We start from the raw sequence: 25,094 nt of genomic DNA on the forward strand, positions 1-25,094 counted from the left end.
TTTTTTATGACACATATCACTTTCTATTTTGTGACATGGTCCTTTATGGATGTTTCTGTGGTCTCATTGTAGGACAGTATCTATGATCCAGTTTTGTATCCACATTATTGCCTAGCTGTTCTAATAGAGATAAGAGAGCCAGTGAAATTTTTTGAGTAGGAGCTGCTGAGAAATTAAAATCTCAACTGAAAAAGTAGCACCAAATTAATTTTCGAATGTATAAAATCTCATCAAAGTATATTTTCCCAAACTCTCCCTTTTTGTGAATATTTTCTTTCCCTCCCTTAAAAGATATTAACTATTTAATATTAGAGAAGAAAAACGCGGGCCAGCCCAGTGGCGCAGTGGTTAAGTTTGCATGTTCTGCTTTGGCATCCTGGGGTTTGCCGGTTCAGATCCCGGGTGCAGACATGGCACCACTCGGCCATGCTGTGGTAGGCGTCCCACATATAAAGTAGAGGAAGGTGGACACGGATGTTAGCTCAGGGCCAGTCTTCCTCAGCAAAAAGAAGAGGATTGGCAGCAGATGTTAGCTTAGGGCTAATCTTCCTCAAAATAAATAAATAAATAAGATAAAATAAAGAAAGAAAGAAGAAAAATGAATATTCTTTGAAACTTAAATGGCTCTTCTTCTGTTTGATGTATCTTTTCTCCATAAATAAGATTTCTCATCTCATTGTGGCAAATCTCAGCATTTAACCATTCAGTGTTGTTAATTCTTTAATGGAAATGACACTTTTCTGTGTGGACACCTTCACCAAAGTGGCTCCCTGATACAAATGTTTGCTTGTGAAGCCCTAAAATCTTTTTTTTTTTTTTTAAAGATTTTATTTTTTCCTTTTTCTCCCCAGAGCCCCCCGGTACATAGTTGTATATTCTTCGTTGTGGGTCCTTCTAGTTGTGGCATGTGGGACGCTGCCTCAGCGTGGTCTGATGAGCAGTGCCGTGTCTGTGCCCAGGAGTCGAACCAATGAAACACTGGGCCGCCTGCAGTGGAGCATGCGAACTTAACCACTCGGCCACGGGGCCAGCCCCCCTAAAATCTTTATTTGATCTTTTAATTTATTAAGAAAACCTAAGCAACACACACTTTTTTAAACTGAGATTTACTGTCTGTTTAACTGGGTATTAGTGTCTAAATCCTGGGCACCTCCAAATCACTCAGGGCAAAGGAAGTTATGGCACAGCTGCTGTTTCCTACCTAGTGGGTTTCATTACCATCACACTCTACAACAGTGTTCCTCCATGTGGATGGAGTCTCATCAGTATCATCAGAAGAGCTGGTTTCAAAAGTGTGTTCCTGGGACCCACTCAAATTCAGAACCTTTGGGGTTGGATCTCCAAGAAACTTTATTTTTGGTTAAACTCCCAGATGATTATTATGCACCCTTAAGTTTGTGAATCACAGGCTAAATTCTTATCCTCTTCTAAATTCAAAGAATTGCCCAAGTGTACCTTAAACAAACCAAGAGGGTTGATAGTTTGTCCATATTCTCTCCTGTCTCCAAGTGTCTTTTTTCTCTACAACTTTCCCTCAATATTTTATTTTGAAAACGTTCAAGAGAAAAGTTGAAATAATTGTACAGTGGACACCCATATACTACACCATGGACATGTTATTGCAGTCACTTTATCACGTCTATTCTTTTATGCATCTTAGTTTTTTAGATGAGTTTCAAAGCAAATTTCAGACATGAATAGTGTCTAATTTGGGATGGTGGTGACTTGAAGAATAACAGGGCAGTGAATCCTTGCAGCCCTCGTGAAAACGCAGTGGCCTCATTTTATTGGACAGGACTGGTGGCTGCTTGGCCTTGGCAGGACATTTAGAATGCGTTTAATCAAAGACAGAAGGAGAGCTCTGCCTGGCTGTCGACAGCCCCCGCAGAGTAGTATCTACTTGTCTCTATTCATGTGAATGGGAGCTTTTGTTTTGTTGCTCGAAGAAGAAAGGGAGGTTTGGGGCCCCGGAGAAGGGAAGATAAATGTGGAAGCAGATGGCAGCCGTAACCCCTCCCCTCTTCCACGGGTTTCGCGTCCCTAATGGAGAGATGCGTTAGAGGTTGAGGTTTGCTGGTTTAGCACTCAGCAGCAACGTTTCAAATCAGTCTGCCGAGGCTTGCATTCCAGCTGCCCCCGGCTGTTCCACCTTGGATGTGACACTCAGCCTCTTCGCCTCACTTTTCTCATGGGTAAAATGAAAGTAACGACAGTATATCCCACATTACATTGTTGTGGAGAAAATATATGTGACTGACATGTAACTCAATCAACTTCAGTTGCTGAAATATAATTACATTCCTTGATGAGTTTCCTTAAGTCCACACAAAATTCACGTATGTGACTGGAGCAGCTGGTGAACAAGAAAGAGACAAATAAACTAAATGATGTTGACAAGTAAACCTAAAGGAATTCAGAGAAATGCAGAAGGGAGAAATCCTCAAAGTCCTTCCAGACAACCCACTGCACTTAAAATGAAACCGAATTTCTTCCCTTGCTCTGCAAGGCCCTTCCAATATCTGGCCTCTGCTTACATCTCCAACTTCCTCGCCTCGCCTTCTCCCTTACTTAGCCCTAGCCCCCACCAGCCTTCGGTTTCAGAATGAGCCGAGCTCATTTAGTCCTCAGGAAATTTGCACTTGCTCTTCCCTTTGCACCAAAGTCTCTCCCCAGATCTTTTTTCTTTTTAAGTTTTTCTTTTTCTTTTTTCTCCCCAAAGCCCCCTGCTACATAGTTGTGTGTCCTTCTAGTTGTGGCATGTGGGATGCCGCCTCAGCATGGCCTGATGAGCGGTGCCATGTCCGCATCCAGGATTTGAACCAGCGAAACCCTGGGACGCCGGAGTGGAGCGCGCGAACTTAACCACTGCGCCACCCGGCCGACCCAGGGCCGCTCCGCCCCCGCCCCTCCCCCAATCTTTACCAGGCTTTTGATGAGGCGGAACGGCCTGGGGCGGCAGGGGGCGGGGCGGGGCGGCAGGGGGCGGGGCGGGGCGGAGTCGGCCGGAAGCGGGGGCGGAGGCCCAGGAAGTGACGGCCCTTCCTGGGGACTTCTGGAGTCGGTGAAGTCCGCGACCCCACCCCTGCGGCCGCTGTGTTCCCGGGGCCTGGGTGATGGAGAACGGAGCGGTGTACGGCCCCACCACGGAGGAGGACCCGGGCCCTGCCAGGGGCGCCCGGAGCGGCCTCGCCGCCTACTTCTCGCTGGGCCGGCTCAAGCGGCATCGGCGCGCGCTCAAAATCTTGCAGCTGGTGAGTCCGCGGTCGGCGCGGGCGAGCTCGGGCCGGGGAGGGAGGTCTGGCCCCGGGGCCGCCGTGCTGTGCGCTCGGGAGGCTGCTGAGCCGCTTCTCCTCAGCCTGGTTGTTCGGGAAGCCGCCGTTTCCGTCCCCCCGCTTCCTTCCCTCTCCGCCCGGGGAGGGGGGCGTTACCCTCCGGGCCCCGCTCCCGCCGGGCGGCCCCTCATCCTCAGGACTTCCCACCCCGGGTCCCCGGTGGCTACCGAGCATGTTAGGCGGGTCCAGGAAATACGCTGGAGGAGTCCCAAGTCCTCCGACTCCTTTCACTCATCCCCTGTAGCGACCTTGGTCTCTTCTCCCAGCCATATCTCTGCTTTACCTCCCGGATAAAGACCACGAAGCGCGCTTTATCTTTGTTTTTTGCGGTTTTCCCGGTGCGACCCCATGGGGGCAGCTTCATTTGTTGGACAGTCTTCCGATACCATGCATGGCATTGAGATGTGTGTGTGCAATAAATTGTCTCAAAAGTTTGATACCGGGTGGAAAATATTTCTGAATGAGCAATATTTGTGTACGAAGTACGAAGTCGAAAGGACAGCGTTTTGTTTTTGTGTCGGGGTACCAGAACTAGGGCATGGTCGACTTCTCTTTCAATTTCATTGCGTTTCAGTTTACTTAAGGCAGTTAAGGGACCTTAAAATATTGAAACATCTTTGGGATTTAAATTTCAATTCAATTTACACACATTGACCTGCTGTATTCTGTTTTAAGGAACGACGAGCAACATGTTCTGCAAGAGGAAATATCAGACTGCTTAGAATGTTTATGGGTTAGTTTGTTTTTTTAAACCATCCCAATTAAAAATAGCCAATTGGTTTCCTTGGGAAGAATTTACATTCTTAGAACTCAGTTAACTAGAACTTATATTCTTAGAACTCAAATGACCTACTTTTGTTGAATAGAAAAATAGAAAACTGGCAGTACTTTTTAGCAATCAAAATGACGACATCTGGGGATAGTTGGGAAATCACTTGGAGGCAAGTGACAGTGTGGCCTGTGGCACCCAGGAAGGTCTGACTCTGTCTCTCTCTCCAGCCTCCTTTTAGGTCCTTGCACACTGGCAACCTTGCGGTTCTTCCCAGACGTCAGGGGCTCGCTCCTGCCGTTCTTCCTTTGCTTGGGCTGTCCCTTCTACCCACAAGCGCTTCCTTCTGCTCTTCCTCTTGTCAGCTCACACATGCCTTTTAGATATTAGCTGTGTTTCTCTGCAGTGGAGCTAAAAGGTCTACACGAATAGAACTCTTTAGAGCAGAAAAGAGTAGAAAAAGACAGATAAAAGAAAATACTCATCTGAAGCATTCTTGCTGCCCCAAAGACGTCATCGTTATTGGTCTGCTGCCCATTAAATCTCCTCTTTTCAGTTGCCTTTGTTTTTCCTTCCTAATCAGAAATGGCAAAGCTAAAGTAAAATTTCTTGTTAGCTTATTTATGCTTTAATAAACTGTAGTTTTATATCTTCAGAATAATAGAACCAGGAATTTTAGTGGTAGAGTTTTACTTGGACATGGAGAAGAGTGGAAGATGAATGTGCCTTGTAAGAGTTGTTAGACTATTCCTGCTTGTTCTCCATCACCCATAAGGAGAAAGAGGAATGAAAACTAATGTCTCTTCTTGAAATCCATTTGTTTGTTTATGGGAAACTTGCGATGTTACGAGAATGCTTTAATATAGATTTTAAAAAATATTTCTTCGTTATTGTCTTTCATTTTGGTGGTTGTCTTTTTGTTCATGCTTTGTTTTAGTCATGTTTTCTCTCTTCATGGCACTGTATTACAGGAGTTACCCAGCAAGTCCCAAGGAAGTTATGTATGAAGTAAATTAAAACTGTCGTCCAGCCTGGGGCAACAAGCAAAGTCTTCTTTGCCTTAATTCAAATTCTGCCTTTAGGTTATTTTACTTTAGATCACTTATTTTTAAGAATTAAATAGAATTACAGAGCTCCAATAAGAAAACAGCCGTAATGGAGAAACCCATAAACAGAAGAGGAGGTTCTTTAAAAAGGGACCTACAAGCCCTATGACATTTTATTCAAAATGTGCATTTCTGTGTTTGGATACATTATTCTGGACCCATAAATTTTTATCAGATTCTCAGAGGATGCCCAAAGAGAAAGGAACCTTACTCTAAAACTTATAAACCAGATACTGTGTACTTAGGAAATTCTTAGAGTCTTAAGAGGTTGAATTGGATTTCCTCTGAGGTTTTTTTTTAATTTTTTTTTTTTAAAGATTTTATTTTTTCCTTTTTCTCCCCAAAGCCCCCCGTACATAGTTGTATATTCTCCATTGTGGGTCCTTCTAGTTGTGGCATGTGGGACGCTGCCTCAGCGTGGTCTGATGAGCAGTGCCATGTCCGCGCCCAGGATTCGAACCAACGAAACACTGGGCCGCCTGCAGCGGAGCGCGCAAACTTAACCACTCGGCCACGGGGCCAGCCCCTTAAATTTTTTTTTTGAGGAAGATTAGCCCTGACCTAACTGCCGCCAATCCTCCTCTTTTTGCTGAGGAAGGCTGGCCCTGAGCTAACATCTATGCCCATGTTCCTCTACTTTATATGTGAGATGCCTGCCACAGCCTGGCTTGTCAAGCGGTGCCGTGTCTGCACCCGGGATCCAAACCCGCAAACCCCGGGCCACTGAAGTGGAACGTGCGCACTTAACCGCTGTGCCACCAGGCTGGCCCCTCCTCTGAGATTTTTTTCATTTAAGATTTTTACGAATCTCTGATGCTCTGTGGGGCATGCTGTTACAGAGCTGAACACCAAAGGGGTGGAGAATGGAGCCTGCAGATACAGAAGAGGAGGTTAGAGATAACAGATCATAACTAATCTTGAGTTAGACAGCTGTGTCTGCCATTCAGCTATCGCCTGAATTTTGTTAGTCTTGTCCGAAACACAAGCATCCCCTAACTACCGTCTCCCCTTGCAGAGCTGAAGAAGAGATAGAAACACAGCTGAGAATTCAGTGTAATCCTAAATTTATTTATCAGTTTATTTATCAGTTTGTTCTATCCTTAGATTGGTCCTTATGCTCATATTTTATTTTGTGAGTTTTTTGTTATTGTTATATTTGAGAGAGTTTGTTTTCATTTTAAGGGTGAGAATTGACATTTGGCAACCTAATTCCTTGCTAGTAAGCTGGTGCAATGATCTAAATGTGTGTAATATTCTCTCTGCAACAAGCTGACATTGTGTTTATGGCCCCAGTTGAATGTCCTGATGGCCGACAGTACTGTGATTACAAGGACTCTTCAGGCAAACAGTTTGATTTAGAATTCACCAGTGATTTAAATTTATTAAATTATAAATAGTATGACTCTGTGAGTGCCAAGAAACAAATCACTTCGAAGCAATTTACCTTATATTGGTGCTCTTTTCATTATTTAAATGTGAAAATTGATATGAACTAAATTGAAATGCTCTATTTTTACCTTGAAGAAGATCCTAAGTTGTAAGGTCAGCAAATTACATCTTTGAACCTTTGTGAGAGTAAATGTTTGCCTAAGGCAAGGGAGGCCTAGCCAAACAAACTTCAGGGTGACTCATTTGTTTACTTGAACCTTACATACAACTACAGGGTTTTTAATAGCAAGTTCACTAATTCACAAATTAATACAATTTTGTAGATGGGGGCTTATAATTAATGGCAAACATTAAAAAGTTCTTTTTATAAGAAATTTTTTGGTAGTAGACCGTTAAAGACAAATGATGAAGAGTTAGTATTTAATATAATGACTGCTAATTATGAGGAAGATTGAAGCTTCAGAAAAGGTAGTGAAACTGAAATGGAGAGGCACGCAGGCTAGTCATTATCTGAATGTTAAATTGCCAGAACTGTGAGTAGTCATCTTTTAGTCACAAAGACTTCCGAAATGTGTTGACTCTAGCAAGTTGGTTTTAATGTATGATTTAACAGCAAGAGGGAAATGCACAAAACTAAGATTGTAACTTCAAAAGCCCGAACTTAAGGGAAAACCTACATGAACATACATAGTTGTAAAATGAACTTAATAAACGAGGTTTATGGGAGGAACAAATTCAGAGTGGGAGTCAGAGACCTGGGTTCTTGTCTCTGCCTGGCTAACTTGGGACTTAGCCTGTCAGAAGTGAATTCCATCATCTGTAAACCTGAGGGTGGGAGACTGTGCTCCTCCAAGGGCCCTCGCAACTCTAAAAGCTTGATAATTCCCTTAATTATATTTGGGTAAAATTTTATGTCAGTAGAAGGCGCTGTGTGGGTTCCAGTTGTTAGGTAGTTAGCTTAATATTCAGTAAGCAGTGTTTGGTATGATGTCTTCATGCTATTGAGAGCAGAACTATTTACCAGAAAATAGTAACTGAGTCTTTTAACTTATGGGTTACATTCACCATTTTTTCCTTACCCAGTTAATGCAATGACCTTATCTTTTTTCCTATCCTTAACCTCTTAGATATTTAATGCTGGCCACCACCTGTTTCTTGAAATTCTTTCCCTTAACTTTCATATTTTTTTCTTTTTTAATACAAAAATGTGTGTCTGCTTACCAAACAAAATAAACTAAAAAATATGGTTAAAATAAAATAAGCCACACTTGACTCCTCACATTCTCACACTCCCCAGCATCTCTGTTTGATTAACAGTTTGGAGTATGTTTACTTGCTTTTTAAGGAGCTTTCCTAACAAGTGTTGAACTTCCTGTGGCTTGCTTGTCTGGTGCTACTTGCTCTTCTCCCTCCTACTCCTAAACTGTGCTATTCCTTCAGGCCCCACCCAGTCTTCCCCTCCTCCTGTCTTCTAGCGACCAAACCAGGCGGGCTGTCCCGGTCGCCTTCATCCAGAAATCCATACTCCTTGGCCTGATCATCACGTATCCACACCCTGCTCCTTAACCATTTTTCTCATCACTCCCCATCCAGTTAGAGCAGTTGCCTTATTATCCCTTTTGGGCTTAGCATGCAAATTCTTGCCTCCATGAATCTGTTTTTTCATCCCCCGCCTGGAATGTCCACTGCCTGTCCAGATCCTCCGTGTCTGTGTCTCTTGGCCCTGGTTTGAGTCTTGCTTTTCTATTCGTCCTTCTCCAGTTACTCTTTGTCCAGGTGGATCTGAACATTTTCCTGAGATTTGCTGAATTTGCATGTAATGAATGTTCCATTATGAGGTATAAAATATATTGTTTTCTTATTGTTTCTTATACATTGATCTTGTTGCTTTGCCATTACTTGTTTCTATACATATTATGGTGTTGGCTACATAATACTCAAATGGACTTTGAAAAAAAAATTGAGGTATAATTGACATATTAGTTTCAGGTATACAACATAATGGTTTGATATTTGTATATATTGTGAAATGATCACTTGATTTTGTTCTAGAGACTGTAAAGTACTGTGGGAAATTATAAAGGAAGGTTAGTAGCATCAGAGATGGGGGGTCAGGAGAAAATTTCATACTGAATATAGCTTGTCTAGCTAATTTCTTGGTCTTTAACTGGAATTAAGAACTAGTAAATGTCCAAACTTGATATTGCATCCCTTCAGTCTCTTAGGATGTCTGTGCAGAACCCGCCTCTTAATATTGCTCAAAGGCTCAAGGTCAGTAAGAATGACTCCTCTTAATAAGTTTGAAACAGGACTTGTAATGACTTGACGCTGATTGCTTCTGACGGAGCTGGATCCTGCCCCTTTCTTACTGACAATAGACAAGCAGTCTGTACCTATACTACAGATGAGATTTTATTGTCATATAGCCTACACAGATGAGTGTTCCTGCTAATCTAATTACAGTAGTCACCCCTTATCTGCAGGGGATATGTTCCAAGACCCCCAGTGGATGCCTGAAACCACAGATAGTGCCGAACCCTATATATACTATGTTTTTTCCTGTACGTACATACCTATGATAAAGTTTAATTTATAAATTAAGCACAGTAAGAGATGAACAATAATAATAAAATAGAACAATTATAACAGTATACTGTAATAAAAGTTATGATAGATCTTAGCAACCTCAGCATATGATTTTTTTTCTTAAGTTCAGAACTTTCACCTTTTTCCTTAAAGGAAGCTCTTTACGGCTTCTCTTTGGTGTATCTGAATTGCCAGCATCACTACTTTCGCACTTTGGGGCCATCATTACGTAAAATAAAGGTTACTTGAACACAAGCACTGTGGTACCGTGACAGTCGATCTGACAACCCAGATGGCTACTAAGTGACTAATGGGCAGGTAGCATGTACAGTGTGGATATGCTGGACAAAGGGACAATTCATGTCCCAGGAGGGACAGAGTAGGACTGCGTGAGATTTCATCCTGTTACTCAGAACGGCATGCAATTTAAAACTTATGAATTGTTTATGTTTGGAATTTTCTTTTTAATATTTTCAGACAGCAGTTGACCATGGGTAACTGAAACCATGGGAAGTGAAACTGTGGACACGGGGTCTACTATATTGCAATAAGAATGGCTCAAAATCAAACCCCACTTAGACTTTTAGGCTGATATTTTCTCACAGTTAATTGACTTTTATACACCTGACATATATTTTGCACATTTCTTGTAGAGAAACTCCTAAAACTTGGACAAGATTTAACATAGAGGCAAGAATAAAGCAAATGGAATATTAAACATTCAGTATTTTATTATACTATAATCATGTAGAAACTCAAAATTACAGGAGATTAAGGTAGTACCCTCACATGGCGATCTTCTGGGATTTGTCTTGGTGTGTCACCTTATATCCTGTGGTGTGATGATTGGGAGGGACTCACCTAACATCTGTGTGAAGGAAGTTGTTTGGGATATGCCTCGCTAACTTACAGGAAATCATAGTGGTAGGATCTATTTTCATCCTTACTTAGATTCTTTTCACTTGTGGGCATATATGAATTTTGTATTGCCAGTAGGAGTGGGGAAAATCCCTTAGAGGCTTAGATACCAATTTAGATTTGACCTTTTTTTTTAACTTTTTATTTTGAAATAATTACAGATTCACAGGAACTTGCCCCCCAAAAAATGTACAGGGAGGTCCTGTGCACTTGTGTGTGTGTGTGTGTGTGTGTGTGTATGTACCTCTGTGCAGTTTTATCACGTATGTATCTTCCTATCATCACCACCACAATCAAGATACAGAACTGTTCCATCAGCACAGGGTTCCCTCACACTACCCCCTTCCCGCTTGTTCCCCCTCTACCGTGGCCACCACTGGTTTGTTTCTCCATCTCTGTAATTTTTGTTGTTTGAAGAATGCAATGTAAGTGGAATCATGCAGTATGTAACCTTTTGAGATTGAGTTTTTTTCACTTTGTATAATTCTCTGGAGATTTGTCTAGATTGTTGCATATATCAAGTTTGTTCCTATTTATTGCTAAGTAGTATTGCATGCTCTGGATGTCCCACAGTTTGCTTAACCATTGAAGGACATCTGGATTGTTTCTAGTTTGGGGCTATTATGAATAAAATTATGAACATTTGTGTACTGGTTTTTGCACGAACATAGGTTTTCATTTCTTTGAGTCGTATGCAGAAAGCAGGAATGCGATTGCTGGGTCATATGGCAGTTGCATGCGTAGTATTTTAGGAAACCGCTAAACTGTTTTCCAGAGTGTTTGTACCATTAACCTGTTTTTGATGAAATGGTTTTGTAGGATAAAATTTTTATTGTATGCTATGAAATGTATCTGTTGATTTTGGTAGCAGTCTTGTTGCCATTAATATATCTGATTGCTTCTACTGGCCTGACTTGAGTGAGATGGCGTTTCCCGATAGCTTTGACTTGGGTCATCAGTCATTTTGATGGTTTTAACAGTCAGAAGGAAACTCCCTGAGCTTCCACAAAACCCATACAGGGGCTGGCCCCGTGGCTGAGTGGTTGGGTTCCCGCGCTCCGCTGCAGGCGGCCCAGTGTTTCGTTGGTTCGAATCCTGGGCGCGGACATGGCACTGCTCGGCAAACCACGCTGAAGCAGCGTCCCACATGCCACAACTAGAAGGACCCACAATGAAGAATATTCAACTATGTACTGGGGGGCTTTGGGGAGAAAAAGGAAAAAAATAAAATCTTTAAAAAAAACCCAAAAAACCATACAAAATGCCCAAGTGAACCTCTCTTCTCTCTTCCCTTCTATTGCTAGAAAAGAGTTAGTCCTCTTTTTTTCTTTCTCTTTAGACCCATCCGTTTTACTGGTTTCCGAGTAAGCGTTTAAACACGCTCAGTTCTCTCCCATCTTGAAATTCCCTTCCCTTTGACCTCAGCCACTACTACCCTATGTGGCCACTCTTTCAAAACCTTACTTCTTGCCTGTGCTGTCTCTGTCCCGCTGCCTTGTCTTCCGCTCACTTCCCAGTGTAAAGTTCTGTAATCTGAGCTTCCCTCCCTGACTGTGCTGAAGGTGTCTTGCTGATGTCGCCAGCCACCTTGCTCTAGCTCAGTCTCCTGTGTTGTGGTGTTCTTACCTGACCGCTCAGTAGCATTCAGCACTCTTGATTGCTACTCTTGGTAGAAATACTTTTTTCTTGATCTGCTGCCCCATGGACTGCTGCTCCTAATTGTCCTTTGCTGCTCTCTCCTCCTCTGCATCTCCCTTAAACCTTAGAGTTCTGACAAGGCCAACTTCCCTCGTTCTGGGCCTTCTCACTGGCTGACTCCCACATCTTTATCTCCACCTCTGACCTCTCTCTTGAGCTCCAGACCCATATATTCGTCTGCCTCCTAGACATCTCCACCTAACTTCCACAGAGCCCTCAAACACAGCATATTTAAAACTGAATTTATTCTCTCATTGGCACACTTGCCACTTAAAAAGGAAAAAAAAAAGGACTCTTCTTTCTGTGGTGAGGAACCAGTATTAACACCACATAGACAGCAGTGGGAGCGCTGTTAAAATCCACTTGCATTTAATTGAGTTGCCGAATTACCCAGAGTTAACCATTCTCCATTCAGTGGAAAGTGTTCTGCCTCACGCCTGTCTGTCATAGACACCATGGCCAGTCGGCCCCTCTTGAGCACTCTTAACTCTGCCATCAGTTGACTTGTGTTATTCCCATGTCGGTTTATAGCAATTGTACTTACGATCAGACATTTACTTAAATGTTACACAGACTAAAACTGAGTGTGAAAAGAAATTGTTTCTGTGAAAACTAAATTGAATGCTTTGGAACGACTGAAAATAAGTTACTAAAATCTTTGCTGTGGAATTAAATAAGAGCAAGGCAACAGGAACAGGCTGGTAAAACTAGTCCAGCTCGAGGAGGATTCTTCACTCTGCTTCTCAAGTGTCCAGGATCTCGCTCCACTTCAGATAACATCACTCTGTAAGTGGTGGTCCTAAAAGATGAAAGTGATTAATGCAGAAACATGATGTGGAATTCCAATCCGTAGGCTCATACTCAAAGAAAAGAGAAGATTGGTGAATAAATGTGCCTTTTTGTTTTAAGTTAAAATAAAGTGTTGAAGTACGTAGGTATTATCTTATTCTCTAATCTATTTGTGTTCACCCTGTCTGCAAAGGGCTTCTGCTGTGTCTTTCAGTGATTAGCTACTCCTCCTCTCCATTACTGCTCTCCTGGTCACCGTCTTTCCCTGATCTATTTCAGTGGAAGCTGATTGTCTGCCCCAAGGTTTGCCCTCCCTCCAGTCCCGTCTCCGTATTGTAGCTAGTGAGAACTACTGAAAGCATAAACCTGATCATGTCACCCCTTTGCTTTAAAATTTAAAATCCAGATTCCTTAAACTAGTTAAAGAGGACATTTAGACCTGGCTTCTGCTGACTTCTCTAGTCTCATTTGATCTTTTTTTTTTTTTTTAAGATTGGCACCTGAGCTAACAACTGTGTTGCCAATCTTTATTTTTTCTGCTTTATCTCCCCAAACCCCCCCATACATGGTTGTATATCTTAGTTGTGGGTCCTTCTAGTTGTGGCATGTGGGACGCCTCCTCAACGTGACCTGAAGAGCAGTGCCATGTCTGCGCCCAGGATCCGAACCCTGGGCCGCCGCAGCAGAGTGCGCGAACTTAACCACTTGGCCACGGGGCCGGCCCCTCATTTGATCATTTTTATGCTGCCATCCCCCTTCCCTCAAACTCGACACTTTAGCCATGTTGACTCAGCTCACTTTCAGAGTTCAGTTGGGAGTGGTGGGATATATGTGTACGCATTGGCGTGGGAGGGTACTGTGCTCTCTCACTTCTAGGTCTTTCTATGTACTGCTCCTCTGCCTGGAACTTCTTTCCCTATCTTTCACCCCCCAAAAAAACCCCCCTGTCCTTCAGGTCTCAGCTTTCTGTCAGGAAGCCTTTCCTGACCCTCGAGTTGAGTGCCTCTTCTGTGTGCTTTTATAACAACACCCTGTATTTCCCCTATTCTGGCATTTAGCACGTGGTAGTTAATTATTTGTGTGCCTCTTTTCCCTTCAGGGCAGCCAGACTGTAAGTTCTGTGTAGCTGGGGTGCATTCAGTAATCTTGTTTGCCATAGTCTCCACTTTCATAAATATTTGGGCGAACAGATGGCATTTTCTGAATGCTGTAGGTTTCTCTGAGAAACACTTCAGTAAAATGTTTGTTTCTTTTGTAGGTGCTGTCTCTGCTGGCCTTCATCTGTGAGGAAGTCGTAGCACAGTGCACTCTGTGTGGAGGACTTTACTTTTTTGAATTTGTGAGCTGCAGTGCCTCTCTGCTGAGTCTGCTCATGCTGATTGTGTACTGCACTCCGGTTTACGACAGAGTTGATCCTGAGAAAGTCAAGTGTTCGGTAAGCAGGAAAAAATAGAACCCCTACATCAAGATCATAGCTATTTTGTAGTCGTGTAGTTTTGTTGTTCAAAGTAGTAATGCTTTCAAAACTAAGTAACATGAGAAGACGTCATCCATTGTGCCAACTCTGCCTCTGAACGACTGTTTTCCCTGCCAAATGGGATGATAGAAGGGGAGTGAAATTAGAATGGGTGGCAACACTGCCATAAGTTTATAGTGGTGGTTTAATCTAATTCACATTAGATATTTTTTAAAAACTAGGATTTTGTCACTTGTGATTTCTTGCATTTCAGCGTGTCACTCATTGGTTCTGCAGTTATTCATCGTGCACCTATTAAATACCAGGAATTATCTTAGACACTAGAGACTAATGAATTAATGTGATGTGTTTCTGGAGGTTTTAAATAGAACAGCATGTAATTGACCTATTTTGTTTTGATTTTATTATAAGAAATTATAGGTGAATTAAGAAGGCATTTGCTGAGTTCATTGTTTAGAAGTTTCCCATATAATAAAAGTGTTCATAGGAATTTTATTTTTACAAAATTAGAGAGGCTTAACTTTCTAAAGACTTAGTCTGCTGACCCTGAGGGTTTTTTTGTTTTTAAAGATTTTATTTTTCCTTTTTCTCCCCAAAGCCCCCTGGTACATAGTTGTGTACTTTTAGTTGTGGGTCCTTCTAGTTGTGGCATGTGGGACGCCGCCTCAGCATGGCTTGATGAGTGGTGCCATGTCTGTGCCCAGGATTCGAACTGGCGAAACCCTGGGCCGCCGAAGTGGAGCACACAAACTTAACCACTCGGCAACAGGGCCGGCCCCTGACTCTGTGTTTTTATTTGAGTATAGTATGGATTTGTGAGATGACGGCTGAGATAATTCACATAGGTGCTGCACTTAAGGAAGAAAGAATTGAGCCTTTACTACTTCAATAGCATTTGAGTTATCAGTAGTGGTTTATGAAGAATTGTACCTGTCAGGGTTGATGTGTAAACGAATTCACGTCTCTGAGGGAAAAGACAAAAATTAGGGTCAATTTGTAACTATTAAGAACAAGAGGGGCCGGCCGCGTGGCTGAGTGGTTAAGTTCGCGCGCTCTGCTTCGGTGGTGCGGGGTCTCGCTGATTGGGATCCTGGACATGGACCTGGCACTGCTCATCAGGCCACGGTGAGGCAGCGTCCCACATGCCACAACCAGAGGGACCTACAGCTAGAATGCACAATTATGTACTGGGGGGCTTTGGGGAGAAGAAGAAGAAGAGGAAAAAAAAAAGAAGATCGGCAACAGATGTTAGGTCAGGTGCCAATCTTTAAAAAAAAAGAATAAGAAATAACAGGATAAATACCAAACAGTAAGATTCTATTATTGTTTTAAATTAATAAGAAGCAAGCATTGGGTCATATATTGATTATACACCTAAGATACCTGCTTTTTTCTGTATACTCTTTTGTACCTCTTGAATTTTGTGCCATAGGAATCTGTTACCTTCTTTTAAAAGAATTATTTTAAGTTTAAAAATTAAAAAATAAAAAGTTGATACCAAACAGTTAACAAAATATCTTTGAAAAGCAAGTAGCATCTGAATCCAATCTGTCAAGTCTTTGATGAGCACGTGCACCCAGTGCTGGGGATGGCCACTGTAGACCGTTCTCTTCTCTTGGCAGATAACAGCTGCTGTCAGTGCCAGGCACTTTATGTGCTGTGATTTAGAATCCCCACCCCTTATGCTCTGTTTTTCTGTTGAGGAAACTTAGGTTCAGGGTGGGTAAGTAACCTTTCCAACGTTACACAGCTTAGGGTGAAAATAAACTGAGACTTAAACGTAGGAAAGCCCTCACACTCTGCCTTCTGTCATGCGGCCTACACAGAATCCTGCCAGAAGCAATGCCCTAGCAACTTTAGATGCTTACGGCAAATACTGTCACCACAAGAGTGTCTGTAGAACCATGGCAACAACAGAGCCCATATATTTTATGAAATACGTGTTAAGAAGAGGATGCAGAGAATACCTTAGAATTTTTGTTAATTATATTTGTGATCTTTGAAAGTTCTTCCTGGGGCTGGCCCTGTGGCCGAGTGGTTAAGTTCACGTGCCCTGCTGCAGGCGGCCCAGTGTTTCGTTGGTTCGATTCCTGGGCGCGGACGTGGCACTGCTCGTCAAACCACACTGAGGCAGCGTCCCACATGCCACAACTAGAAGGACCCACAACGAAGAATGTACAGCTGTGTACCAGGGGGCTTTGGGGAGAAAAAGGAAAAAATAAAATCTTTAAAAAAAAAAAGAAAAAAAAAAGAAAGAAAGTTCTCCCTTTTTACAGATAAGTATGTGATAAGATTTAGACAAGGTAAAATTTCACTAGTTAATGTCTAAGCTGGTTGATTTGTAGCTTGAATGTATAAATGTATATTTTAAACATTAAAGATTAAAACCATTTTTTCATTTCTTACCTCTCAACAGCAAAACAGTATCACTGTCCATGAAAATCTTTTTTAGAGATGTTTAGTTTTTACTTTAGTGCTGCATCTATGGTATTTAAGAACAGTGATCTTTTTGACAAGAAACAATATTATAACATGGTCCAGTTTAGTGTAATGGCCTAAACAAAATGCAAAACATTTATTACATCAAACTTGAGCATTTAATAAGTTATTTTAGAGTAAATACTGATTTTAAACCTAAAAAAGAAGAAAAATGAACCAGTCATTTTATCCTAAAACAGCTTTTGTAAATATTTTACTGTGTTTCTTTTGAGTCTTTTGTTTCTATTCATGGGTGATTTTTAAAATTTAAAATAATTGTAATCATAGTGTGTATGTATTTTTTTTTTCTTTTTATTAATGTTATGATAGATTACAACCTTGTGAGATTTCAGTTGTACATTTTTTAGTGTGTATGTATTTTACTTTTCACCTAACATCATACAGATTTCATATTTGTTCGAATGGTTTAAAAATCACTTTTACTGTCTGCATAGTAATATACTTAAATTTTTAATATTTTTTCATGAAAGAGATTTTCTGTTTTAGAGAAAATGTATGTGTGTGGTGGTGGTGGTATTGTTTAGGGAGGAATGCTAATCTTTTTGAAGAGAGAATCTTTCATATCCCGTGACTTGGGGTGAGATTCTGTCAAGAATAACAATAACCAGGGCCAGCCCAGTAGCGTAGTGGTTAAGTTCATGCACTCCATTTCGGCAGCCTGGGGTTCACGAGTTGGTATCCTGAGTATGGAGCTACACACCGCTCATCAAGACTTGCTGTGGGGGCATCCCACATACAAAATGGAAGAAGACTGGCACAGATGTTAGCTCAGGGACAGTCTCCCTCACCAAAAAACAAAAACAACCCACAGTAACCAACGTTTATGGGACAGTTACTCTGTGCCTGGCACTGATCTAAGCACTTTCTGTGGATTAACTCTAATCTTTAGAATCATCTGTGAAGAAGACGTTGTTGTTACCCCCATTTTGCAGAGGGAGAAACAAAGGCACGTAGACGTTAAGTTACTAATTCAAAGTCCTTTAGCTGGGAAAAGTAGTGTAAGTGGGATTTTAGCTTAGGTAGTCTGTCTCTAGAATTTAGGTTTATTGAACACTACATTATTCTGTCTGAAAATGGTTTTCTTATTTAAATACCTCCTTGAATGTACTTCAAATATTAGTAAATAGAGTTTTATATTTATATGTAACAGATTTGAAATAAAATTCAAAGGAATAGAAAAACAGAGAAAGTACTGCAGGAAAAAAACGCCTCTTTTAGAAGCAAAGTGAAAGCCTCTTAAATTTTTTATAAATGTTAAGTGAATGATTGACAGTATAGGAATTCTTTGTTGGATAGTTTTATTGTTATTAGGTTTAGTGGAGATTGCATTTCAGAAAACTCAAAAAGTATCAGACTTAAAACCTTTAGAAAGGGCTGTCATTTTACCAGTTTCTCTTCTGATTCAAGTATGTATGCCAAGGACTGTCTTTTCTTTTCTTCTTTTTTTTTAAGGATTTTATTTTTTCCTTTTTCTCTCCAAAGCCTCCTGGTACATAGTTGTATATTTTTAGTTGTGGGTCCTTCTAGTTGTGGCATGTGGGATGCCACCTCAGCATGGCCTGACGAGAGGTGCCATGTCCGTGCCCAGGATTTGAACTGGCGAAACCTTGGGCTGCCGAAGCGGAGCTCAAGCACTGTTTTCACTTGGCACGTGAGAAAGAGCCTTATGAGGTAATGCCTGAGAGAGCACTTGGCAACCCGGGAAGAACTTCATCGTTGTCAGCTGCGTGACGATGAGATGTGGAAGCATTTATGTGGTAGATAAACTCATCATACAAGCTCATTCCGGATTACCCACTTGGAACAATTGGAAGCAATACGTTATTCCAGAAAGCTTAACTGTCTAAAAAACATACTATTGCCATAATTTTATTTAGTTAATGATGGGTGATCCTTTTGGTTCTCTCTTTTTCAAAGTGGTTTGAAAGCACTGAGGTACTCTCAGAGAGGCCATCCTAGCATAGAATACTTAGAAAAGGAAGAAAAATGCTTTTTTTGCAGGAAGTAAGATAGGATTTAATAAATCCTTTGGCTTCGATAATTTTAATATGTCCTAGAGAAAAAGAGGATACACACACATGCGTGAAACTTTGGGGGAACCGTTTTTGTTAAAAGACGATGTCGTGATGTAGTCTCTGAATGTGCCCTGTCCAAAGCGTGGCTAGTGTTCCTCAGAAGAAAAGTCAGTCATTAGAATTTTTTAAAAAGTAAACTGAAACATTTGTTTCCGTCAAGTTTCCGTCAACCTAACCACACTGTATTCTTTATATGTTTTATTTGTATGTCTAGGACTTCTATATTATGTTGGGAACAGGATGTGTGTTTTTATTGGCATCCATCATTTTTGTTTCCACACATGACAAGACCTCAGCTGAATATGCGGCAACTGTAAGTACCTTGTATTTTTATCTTTGCTTATTTTTGTTTCCTTTGATATAGGGAATTTGAAAAGGACTTGACATGCTATACAATATGGGAGAGTAGTTTGTCTTTTAATTTATTTTTTAGTGTAATTTTGAATAGAACACCTAAAAGCAAATAAATACAATAGCCTTAGAAACTTAGCACCTGTCTTTAGAATTTGACTGAGTTTTGTTAGCAGAAATCCATTTACTCTATATATGAACATGTTATTGCTAATGGGAGTAGTAGAATTGACTTCATCATCTTATATTTCTCCACTTTTCAATTCAACAAAAATGTACCTACATGCCAGGTCCCCTTCTAGGTGTAGAGAATACACAGGAGAAATGATCCAAAGGTTCAGCCTAATGAAAGAGATTGATAAGTAAATGTTTTTATCTGAAATTCTTGGGGGCCAGATTTTTTTTTAGAATTCATAATAGTCTGCATTTTAGAAAGGTAATACTGTGCATATACTATTACACAGCACCCTCACAGGGCCTGGGGCAGCACCCTGTAATCCAGCATATTAGTATTTCTGAAGCATGTGAATGTTCACAGTAAAAGGGATAGGTAAAGACTGTAAATAGTTTCACCTGCTATCAATTTTGAGCCAAGTAAATCATGAAAACTTTTAAAGTTTTTGTAGCTTTTTGCATTTCAGACTTGCCAGTCAAGGATCATGGACCTGATTGGTCCCATGTTGTGAACATGAATGACTAACAAGTGGATAACAAATCCTCTTGCAAGTCAGCTCGTTTCCAGTTAATACTTTGTTCATAACAAAATTGAAATTATAATTAATTGATTTGTCAGCTAACAGATCATTAAAACTACTTTTTATGCTAGAACAACTCAAAAGGAGTTCAGAGAATTGAATGACTATAATATATCTACCTATTCATGTGAGTACGGTTTCTTAGCACTTACATGTGTAAAAACAAGGAAATAGAATTAATGCAGAACCTTGATTCATTCTAGCAATAAATAGTGTTTAGCCACGGATAAATGAACCAATTTAAGAGAAATTCAAAGTTTAAATAGAGCTTTATGTTTAATTTCAGTTTATATACATATTTTTGTTGCAGAGGAATATGATAGGGTGATGAGTAAAATAGTTTTGCGTATAAAAATGTATTACTGTAAAATTCTGTGGAAGAAGTGAAATGAAGTGGAGGAAAAAGTGATGAGTTCAAGGGGAGAAAAGCATCGCATAAATTTCCCAGCTTTAAAAAGGAGCTTTTCTATGTATTGTAATTACATAATGTGTTAGATTGTTACAGCATTTAGATTTCATTGGGTGTATTTGAGTGACTAGTAGTTTAAAAACTCAATATTTATAATATGCTGGAAATTACCTGTTGCAGCTATTTAAATTATGAAAAATTTTACAGACTTAAATGAGGGATTCCATTTTTCAAAAAAAATTGTGAAGTATGTCAGCAAAAGAACAGAAGATCATTTGTCTGGACTATGTGGCGTAGAGGGCCCTGCATGGACTGGAGCTGTCTGTGGTGGTCAGAGAGACTTCACAGACAAGTTGACATCTGGTCTCTGTTAATGTATTCAGTAAGTTTACCAGTCAGATAAGGGGATAGATGCCCTCAAGCCAAAATAAAGACTCCAGAGGGGAGAAGAGACTTGGGTTTTAGGGGGTGGCATTGATAATTAAATTTAGGTTGGAAGTGTTGGGACCACCCAGGTGAGTTAATGAATTTGGAGCTCAGTTTGCTTTACAGTGAACTGAGGCAGAAGGCGTGTTCTTTAGTGCGGAGGGGTTAGGTGTGAAGGGTCAAGACTGCAGCGGACTACAACAAAATGTTAAAAGTCGTAGAGATAGAGCGTTAGAATTGGAAGGGATTTTAGCCATTGCCTACATCAAGTTTCTCTTTTTTCTGAGCGCTTCTTTGGCTCCCATTTCCTTCAGGGTTTTGCTGGTGAAAAAGCTAAATCTGAACCACGGTCGTCTGTCTCTTGACAGAATTCTAAGACTGTTTGATCATATGTTAGAAGAGTACAATGAGGAAGTGATATGAGGAAGAGGAAGTAGATAGTGGTGTCGTGTTGTTGTGTCATTACAATGTGACAATTAACGGGAAAATATTTTTTAGATATTTAACCTTAAAAGTATCTTCAAAATAGTATTTCTGTTTTGCTATTAATAACTTTTTCCACTTTCACCTAAGCTTATCTGCTTACTCACATATTTCCCTTATCTGTGGGTCAGTCTGACATTGCTGATAATCCTGTGTTTTGTATCATTTTATAGTATTTTATTTTTCATCTATTAATCGTAGTTTTATAGATTGGCACCCCACACAGACACATGCACATATAGACAAGGCATTTCTATTTTGTGAGACTTTGACTAATAGCCATTATTGTATAAATGTTTTTGTAACTTTTTTCCATTTTTTGATGACCTTAAAAATTTTTTTGCCATTAAAGTTAAGAATACTGTGTATAAGATAAAATTGATAAATCGTCTTGCTTGTATGAAACACTCTCGGAGCCAACAAGGAAAGGTGAGATTATATCCCCAAATTCCTCATATAACCTTTGCCCCTTTTTTCTTCCTCAGGTGTTTGGATTTCTTGCAAGTTTTATGTTCCTGTTTGACTTTTTCACTATGCTCTATGAAAAACGACAGGAGTCCGCACTGAGAAAACCTGAGACTACTGCTCGGCCGGCAGAGGCCCTCACTGAACCGCTGAATACTGGAAGGCGCTAGGGAGCAGTTGTTACATGGGGTAGCTGCTGCACGGCGCCTGAGCCCTGGCAGAGACTCTTGTAAAATTTGTGTAATTGTTAAACCACTTCTTTTGAAGAACAAGGGGAGGGTCAGGAAGGCAGTCTTATTGGTGTTGGACTGTGTGCCAGCCACCAAAAATTAGGCCGGGGGGTTTTGTTTTTTTAATTTTTTTAACAGTTGAAACTTTTTTGTTTCGGAGTTGAGCACAATTGTTTCTTTAAATCACATAGCTCAACTGATGATAAATTATTCTATCATTGCTACGAAGCTTAACTTTTAAATTATGCTTTATAGCTGTATAAACAGCATGATTAAGTTCATCCATTTCGAAATTGTTTCATTTTTAAATTAATTTGCTTAGCTATGAGTTTGCTTTTTGATGATTAGATAAAATTTAATGTATATTTAAGAGATCAATATTTAAAATGTTGGTCTAGGTTTTTTCCTTAAAATATAATACCTAGGCTTTCCTGTATCTCACTCAGCCTTAAAATTATATTGTAACATTTTAGGATAATTATTATTAACTCTTGCTGAGATCTTTTACAACCAAATAGAAAATGCGTGGGAAATGTTGGTACTTTATATGTATAAAAGTAACAACATCAGCAACCCATGTTTATACTACACTTTGATTGCTGTTGATATCAAATTAAAAAAATAAGATTTTTGTATAATCTAACACACAGAAAAATGGAAGAAACTGATATCATGCCTAAGGACCAAAGATAAGAAAGATAAACTTTTTGCTCAGTATGGTGAAAGTAATTACAAAAGCAAGCTTTGACCACTTACCAAGTGTCTGAAGATACGATGGGTTATACCATGAGTTAGAAAATGGTCTTTTTCCTTTTTGGCATGAGTATTTTTATTGAAGTTAATACAACTCTGCCGGTCCTCTTCAGCATTGTCCTTGGAGCCAGTCTTCTTTTTAAAACCCCAGATTTTGATTTTTCATCTATTTGAGATGCTCCATTTTGTGTCTCCTTATCAGAATGGTCCATACACTGCTTTATCATCTGGCAAAGGTGGACCTCTGGCTCTGACTCTTGTCGGCAGCTATCTTTGGGTGGTCCAGGATCTCGGGCCCTTTAAATTGCATAGAGTGTGTAGCTAGATCTTTAGGTTTTTTGTTCCCACACAGGCATTGTTCTAGTTTCTCTTTAGAGGAGACCTTCTTAAAAAATTGACTATCTAGAGAATCCTGCCCAGGTTAATACTGTTGATGGTGTAAAGTAGTTGTCCAACTATTGTAAAGAGTAGTCAAACTATTCTCAAGAGACACTTCGTAACCAGTTCTGATAATCTGGAAGAGTTGTTTGTTGTTGGCAGGCTGTCTTAGAGCCAGCCAGACAGGGCACTTGGGATAGGACCTTTCTACCAAGTGGTTCGCAGACTAGACCTTTCTTGTTCTCCTCCTAGGCTTTTGACTCAAGACTTTAGTGTTAAGGCCATGAGCCCATGAGTCAGCTCCTTCAGGACTTTGGTAGAGGTCCCCGGGTTAGGTTTTCTGTCTGAAACAATGGAGTCATGTTTCCAGTAAGACAATTTAATATTCCTTCCTTTTAAAATTTCTCATCTGCCGTTTGTGTGTTGTAGATGGGTCTCAGTTGCATGAGTGTGGCTAATGTGGTTCTCAAAAATTGGTCATTATGGCCAGACACAGCCTCTGCTCTGTCTTACTAACTCAGGACCTTAGCCATTTGTATCAGAGTTTGGATGCTAGTGCCAATAGCGATGTTACCACTACCTACTTGGGAGATAATGAAACCAATCATGGATGCTGTTTTTATTGGGCGTGCCATCTAAGAGAGGAGAAATAGCCTGGGTCTTGGGTCCAAGAATAAAGACAGGGTCAAAGGTAACTAGTTTATGGTAGACAAGTTCTGGAATTTCATATCAAACTGTATCATTGTCATTTTAAGTATCGTCTAGACCCAGCTGGGATTCACAGCAAACCATCTGGGCTACCTCAGGATCCCCACCCACGCATTGGGCTTATTTGAGTTTGACAGACATGTCCTTAGCCGGCCCCACGCATGTAACATGTTGGCATTGAGCTTAAGCTCGGCTTGATCTGAGCTTTCTCTTCCATTTGTTTCATTGGTGCAGAAGTGAGCTTCGTAGCTGGCCACTTAACGCCTTTCCTTTTTAGAAAAATAATATATTCACTGGTATCTTTGGTCACTCTGGAACTTTTCGTCATATTGTTTTTTATGGGACCCGTGACTGATTACTTCCCTGCTTCTATTATAGAAGGAATAGGAGTAAAAAGACCATTGTGGTAAATAGCAAAAAGGTCAAGGAGAACTTGGGACCAGAACCGCTGTTACATACAGAAAAAGGCAAACTCAGTAAACTCAAATTTGAAATAATTTTTTATTGACAGCTATGGTGAATTTAATTTGTTATATTTTATACAAATGAACTGTTTAGAATCGTTCTTAAAAATTTTAAGGGAAATGCACTTACAATACAAAAATTTTATATTTGCTATACAGTCATGCGCTGCATAACGACGTTTCGGTCAGCAATGGATCGTATGTACAACGGTTTTCCTGTTAGATCAGTACTGTATAGCCCAGGTGTGTAATAGGTTATACCATCCAGGTTTGTGTAAATGCACTCTGGTGTTCGTACAACGGTGAAATCACCTACCAATGCATTTCTCAGAGCGTATCCCTGTCGTTGAGTGATGCATGACTGTACTTAAATTATGTGCTGTTTGGGGACTGGGAAATGTATTTTTACATTGTTTATAGCCAATCATTTTTATATTTATCAATTTAAATCCTGTGGGTCTTTTTTATCTCTCTCAATGTCCAATTTTGTAGTCTTCTTTTTAAATAAATCCGTTTTATTGCCCATACCTTTGTAGTTGTTTAATTATTACAGAAACGTGATGTTTGGATGAAAACCTTCTCCAGAGTTCAAGGAGTTGGCTCTACAAACTTGGTGAGTACCTCTGTGGAAACTGGACTGTGGATCTGCGGGGGATGGGGAATGGGGAGAAAGGAAACAAATCCAGTTCCTACCGTGGGTTGTCCGTCTTGTTGGAAAGTTGGAATACACATTCAGGCAACATTTTTAGGGAGCCATGTACGAAGAGGTACAAAGGAATGTTATGGACTAAACGCCTTTAAATACTTCCAAAGAAGCAAACTTGGACTCTCCATCACATTTCTCGAAGTGCTAACAATGCTAAAAACAAAATAGGCACATTCTCTTTTGGACTATTCAATGATTGGGAAAGTGTGAAGAAAAACTAGGCTGGTTCTGGTAAAGCTACAACTATTTGTGAAGTTTGCAAAATTCCTGCCTCCAGCCTGTATGAGAATAACAAGGTCTTTATAGTCATCAAGAACTCACTGGAATT

At 40.4% G+C, this 25,094-nt stretch overlaps 1 protein-coding gene and 1 long non-coding RNA gene across 2 annotated transcripts; one reads left to right on the plus strand and one right to left on the minus strand.

Annotated features, from left to right (window-relative positions):
* Positions 1–1,820: 1,820 nt before the first annotated feature.
* LOC124244693 (uncharacterized) lies at positions 1,821–3,693 on the minus strand. Its single transcript, XR_006890095.1, has 2 exons — positions 3,500–3,693; positions 1,821–2,353 (listed from the first exon to the last, which is right to left on the minus strand). It is a non-coding gene; the product is annotated as an uncharacterized LOC124244693 (long non-coding RNA).
* Positions 3,039–24,587, plus strand: CMTM6 (CKLF like MARVEL transmembrane domain containing 6). Its single transcript, XM_046671394.1, has 4 exons — positions 3,039–3,251; positions 13,846–14,022; positions 18,853–18,951; positions 21,548–24,587. The coding sequence occupies exons 1-4, from the start codon at positions 3,114–3,116 to the stop codon at positions 21,695–21,697; spliced, it is 564 nt and encodes a 187-aa protein (XP_046527350.1). The 5' UTR covers positions 3,039–3,113; the 3' UTR covers positions 21,698–24,587.
* The last annotated feature ends 507 nt before the right edge of the window (positions 24,588–25,094 follow it).

This window comes from Equus quagga, chromosome 1 (genome assembly GCF_021613505.1).
Source record: "Equus quagga isolate Etosha38 chromosome 1, UCLA_HA_Equagga_1.0, whole genome shotgun sequence".
NCBI lineage: Eukaryota > Metazoa > Chordata > Mammalia > Perissodactyla > Equidae > Equus > Equus quagga.

Excerpts from the sequence above, each read along its gene's own strand:
- CMTM6 (XM_046671394.1), top strand. The coding sequence starts at position 3,114 with ATGGAGAACGGAGCGGTGTACGGCCCCACCACGGAGGAGGACCCGGGC. Across the intron at positions 14,023-18,852 it reads CTGAGAAAGTCAAGTGTTCG|GACTTCTATATTATGTTGGG; the intron begins GTAAGCAGGAAA and ends TTGTATGTCTAG. Across the intron at positions 18,952-21,547 it reads CAGCTGAATATGCGGCAACT|GTGTTTGGATTTCTTGCAAG; the intron begins GTAAGTACCTTG and ends TTTCTTCCTCAG.